The sequence below is a fragment of the Nothoprocta perdicaria genome, unplaced genomic scaffold, assembly GCF_003342845.1.
Source record: "Nothoprocta perdicaria isolate Ctin4 unplaced genomic scaffold, notPer1 scaffold_591, whole genome shotgun sequence".
NCBI lineage: Eukaryota > Metazoa > Chordata > Aves > Tinamiformes > Tinamidae > Nothoprocta > Nothoprocta perdicaria.
The window spans coordinates 57,265-61,178 of record NW_020455856.1 but is presented as its reverse complement, the minus strand read 5'-3'; the positions used below and the strand labels follow the sequence as shown (position 1 = coordinate 61,178).

General features: G+C 57.8%; 1 protein-coding gene across 1 annotated transcript in view; it reads left to right on the top strand.

The window, feature by feature from the left end:
• The first annotated feature begins 1,086 nt into the window (after nt 1-1,086).
• The window catches only part of VAV1 (vav guanine nucleotide exchange factor 1), a 13,527-nt gene continuing 10,699 nt past the window's right edge, over nt 1,087-3,914 (top strand). Inside the window, exons 1-7 of the mRNA XM_026049112.1 lie at nt 1,087-1,173; nt 1,299-1,415; nt 1,498-1,556; nt 1,663-1,728; nt 2,909-3,014; nt 3,097-3,192; nt 3,824-3,911. Coding sequence (XP_025904897.1) covers nt 1,087-1,173; nt 1,299-1,415; nt 1,498-1,556; nt 1,663-1,728; nt 2,909-3,014; nt 3,097-3,192; nt 3,824-3,911 — 619 coding nt within the window. The remainder of the gene's footprint in view (nt 1,174-1,298; nt 1,416-1,497; nt 1,557-1,662; nt 1,729-2,908; nt 3,015-3,096; nt 3,193-3,823; nt 3,912-3,914) is intronic.

The window sequence follows — 3,914 nt, the reverse complement described above, 5'->3', positions numbered from 1 at the left end:
GTGCTGGGGAACAGGAGGACATGGAGGAGGAGGACAGGAGGACGTGGACCTAGGGGGACAGGAGGACATGGAGGAGGAGGACAAGAGGACATGGACACAGGGGGACAGGAGGACATGGAGGAGGAGGACAGGAGGACGTGGACACAGGGGGACAGGAGGATGTGGACACAGGGGGACAGGAGGACATGGACCTAGAGGACAGGAGGACATGGAGTGCTGGGGGACGTGTTCCCCAAGTGGTGGTGACAGTGCTGGTGGCAGTGGTGGTGCTGGCCGAGGTGACAGTGACAACGTCAGCAATGAGGAGAAGAGCGATGGTGAGAGTTGTGGTGGTGGTGACGGTGACAGAGACAGTGGTGGTGACGGCAGTGACAATGGTGGTACCGAGGACAATGAAGTCATGGTGACAACAGCAGTGATGGTGACAGCGATGACAATGACAATGGTAGTGGTAGCATTGATGGTGGTGATGAGGGCAATTATGGTGGTCATGGTGACAATGGAGGTGCCAGTGTTGAGGATGATGGTGGTGATGATGATGGCCAGTGATGCCAACGGTGATGATGTTGGTGGTGGTGACGGTGACAACAGCAATACCAGTAATGGTTGGGGTGACAGTGATGGTGGTGGGAACAGTGATAGTGGTGGTGGGGATGATGGTGCCACTAATGGTGACATCAATGGGTCCGTTAATGGTGACACCGGTGATGGTGGCAGTGAGATAATGATGTCATGACAGTGATGGTACCATGATGGTGAAGTGTTTGTGATGGTGACATGAGGTTGATGGCTCCATGATGGTGACATCAATGGGTCCGTTGATGGTGACACCGGTGATGGTGGCAGTGAGATAATGATGTCATGACAGTGATGGTACCATGATGGTGAAGTGCTGATGATGGTGGCGAGGTTGATGGCTCCATGATGGTGCCACTAATGGTGACATCAATGGTTCCATTGATGGTGACACTGGTGGTGGTGACAGAGATGGTAGCAGTGGTGGTGACAGTGACATGATGGTGTCATGACGGTGATGGTGCCATGATGGTGAAGTGCTGATGATGGTGACATGAGGATGATGGGTCCATGATGGTGCCACTAATGGTGACACCAATGGGTCCATTGATGGTGACACCGGTGATGGTGGCAGTGATGGTAACAGTGGTGGTGACAGTGAGATGATGGTGTCATGACGGTGATGGTACCATGATGATGAAGTGTTCATGATGGTGACATGAGCATGATGGCTCCATGATGGTGACGTCACGGTGACGTGACGGTGACCCTGCCACCTGCAGTTCCTCTGCCTGAAGAACATCCGGACCTTCCTGGCCGCCTGTGCGGACAAGTTCGGSCTCCGCAAGCACCAGCTCTTCGGCGCCTTCGACCTCTTCGACGTGCAGGATTTCGGCAAGGTGGGACCAGCGGCCTGGACCGCGTCCCCCCGCAGGGGACCCAGGTGTCCCCCCMCCACCACGACCCCCCATCTCTCGCCAGGTGATAGACACCCTCTCAACGCTCTCATGGACGCCCATTGCCCAGAGCAAAGGCTTCACGTGAGTGCCGGGGGCCCCGGGCGTGGGGGACCCCGTTTCTCCCCCAAGGGGGACCCCACACGGTGTGGGACCCCATGGAGGGACCCAGGCGTCCTGGCACCCGCAGGCCCTTCCCGGCCGAGGACAGCGTTGGGGACGACGACGTCTACAGCGGCCTCTCCGACGTCATCGAGTGAGTCGGGCTGGGTGGGCATGGGGACAATGGAGGGGGACTGGGGAGTATTAGGGGAGTATTGGGAAGCATTGAGGGGTATTAGAGGGGTAATGGTGGGTGTTAGAGGGGTAATGAAGGGTATTAGAGGTGTATTGGGGTATTAGAGGGGTAATGAGGGGTATTAGAGGGGTAATGAAGGGTATTAGAGGTGTATTGGGGGATTAGAGGGGCATTGAGGGGGATTAGAGGGTGAAGGGTATTAGAGGGGTAATGGGGGTATTAGAGAGGTATTAGGGTGTATTGGGGGGGATTAGAGGGACATTGAGGGGTATTAGAGGGGTAATGATGGGTATTAGAGGAGTAATGGGGGTATTAGAGGGGTATTAGGGTGTATTGGGGGGATTAGAGGGGCATTGAGAAGTATTAGAGGGGTAATGAGGGGTATTAGAGGGGTATTAGGGTGTATTGGGGGTATTAGAGGTGTATTGGGGGATTAGAGGGGTAATGAGGGGTATTAGAGGGGTAATGAGGGGTATTAGAGGTGTATTAGGGTGTATTGGGGGATTAGGGTGTATTGGGGGATTAGAGGGGTAAAGAGGGGTATTAAGAGGGGTAATGAGGGGTATTAGAGGTGTATTAGGGTGTATTGGGGGATTAGAGGGGCTTTAGGGGGTATTAGAGGGGTAATGAGGGGTATTAGAGGTGTAATTAAGGGTACTAGAGGTGTATTAGGGTGTATTGGGGGGATTAGGGAGCACTGAGGGGCATTACACGGGTATTAGGGAGTACTGAGGGGTACTAGAGAGTAACTGGGGGTAATAGAGAGGAACTGGGGTAGAGACGCATGGGGTATATAGGGGTCCATGGGCTATTACGGCTCTGGGGGTACTTTGGGGTACCAGGGGGTACTTGGGGGTATTTTGGGGGTCCCGAGTGGCTACAAGGGGGACTTGGGTGATTTGTGGGTACTAGGGGGTGCTCGGGGGCACAATGGGGCATGTTGGGGTTCTGGGAGGGTGCTTTGGGGGTCCTTCCAGGTACTTGGGTGGCACTTTGGGGTACTTGGGTGGCCCCTGGGGGTACTTGGGGCAATTTGGGGTTGCGAGGGGGCACCTTGGGGGTCCTTGGGGGGGATTTGGGGGTCCTTTGGGGTCCCGCCCCGCGGCGCGGCAGTGGGGCAGCCCCGGGCCTGGCGCAGTGACACGGCGGAGGAGGACGACGACCTCTACGACTGCGTGGAGGCCGAAGGCGCCGACGGTGACGACATCTACGAGGACATCATGCGCACGGAGGCGCCCGGGCCGGCGGTGAGCGCCCGGACGCCTGGGCCCCTCCCGGCCGTCGGGACCCCCCCGCTTGATGAACCTGCCCCATCCTCCCCCACAGCACAAGGCGCCCGGGGTGGACAAGCAGCTCTGCTGCCTCCAGGAGATCTGGCAGACGGAGGAGAAGTACACGGAGACGCTGGAGTCCATCTGCCAGGTGGGACGAGGACGAGGATTGAAGGGGTGTGGGGACAGGTAGAGGGGCATGGAGACAAGCATGGGGACGTGGGGATGTGGGGACAGGGATGGGGACGTGGAGGTGGGTTGGGGATGGGACAGGGATGGGGATGATGACCTGGTGACTGGTCCATGGGGATGGGGTCATGGAGACATTGGGACAGGGATATGGGGACAGGGATGGGGTCATGGAGACATTGGGATGGGAATATGGGGACAGGGATGGGGACATGGAGGTGGGTTGGCCATGGGACAGGGATGGGGATGGTGGCCTGAGGTAGCACATGGGGATGGGGTCATGGAGATATTGGGACARGGATATGGGGACAGGGATGGGGACTTGGAGGTGGGTTGGTGATGGGACAGGACCCAGGGATGGGGACACAGGGACGAGGTTGGGGACACTGGAATGGGATTAGGAACATGGGGACGAACCCCACCAGGAGCAGCTCAGGTGGGGAGGTCCCAACCTGCCACCCCGCTAGTGACTTCAGAGCCTTCCAGTGCCCAACCAGTGTCCCTASTGTCCCCYCCCAGTGCTCCCAGTGTCCCTAGTGTCCCCTCCCAGTGCTCCCAGTATCCCCAGTGACCCGGTTTCCCCCCCTCCTCAGCACTTCCTCCGGCCTCTCCGGCGCTTCCTGCAGCCCCAGGACCTGGAGAGCATCTTCATCAACATCGAGGTGCCCCCCAGTGCTCCCAGTA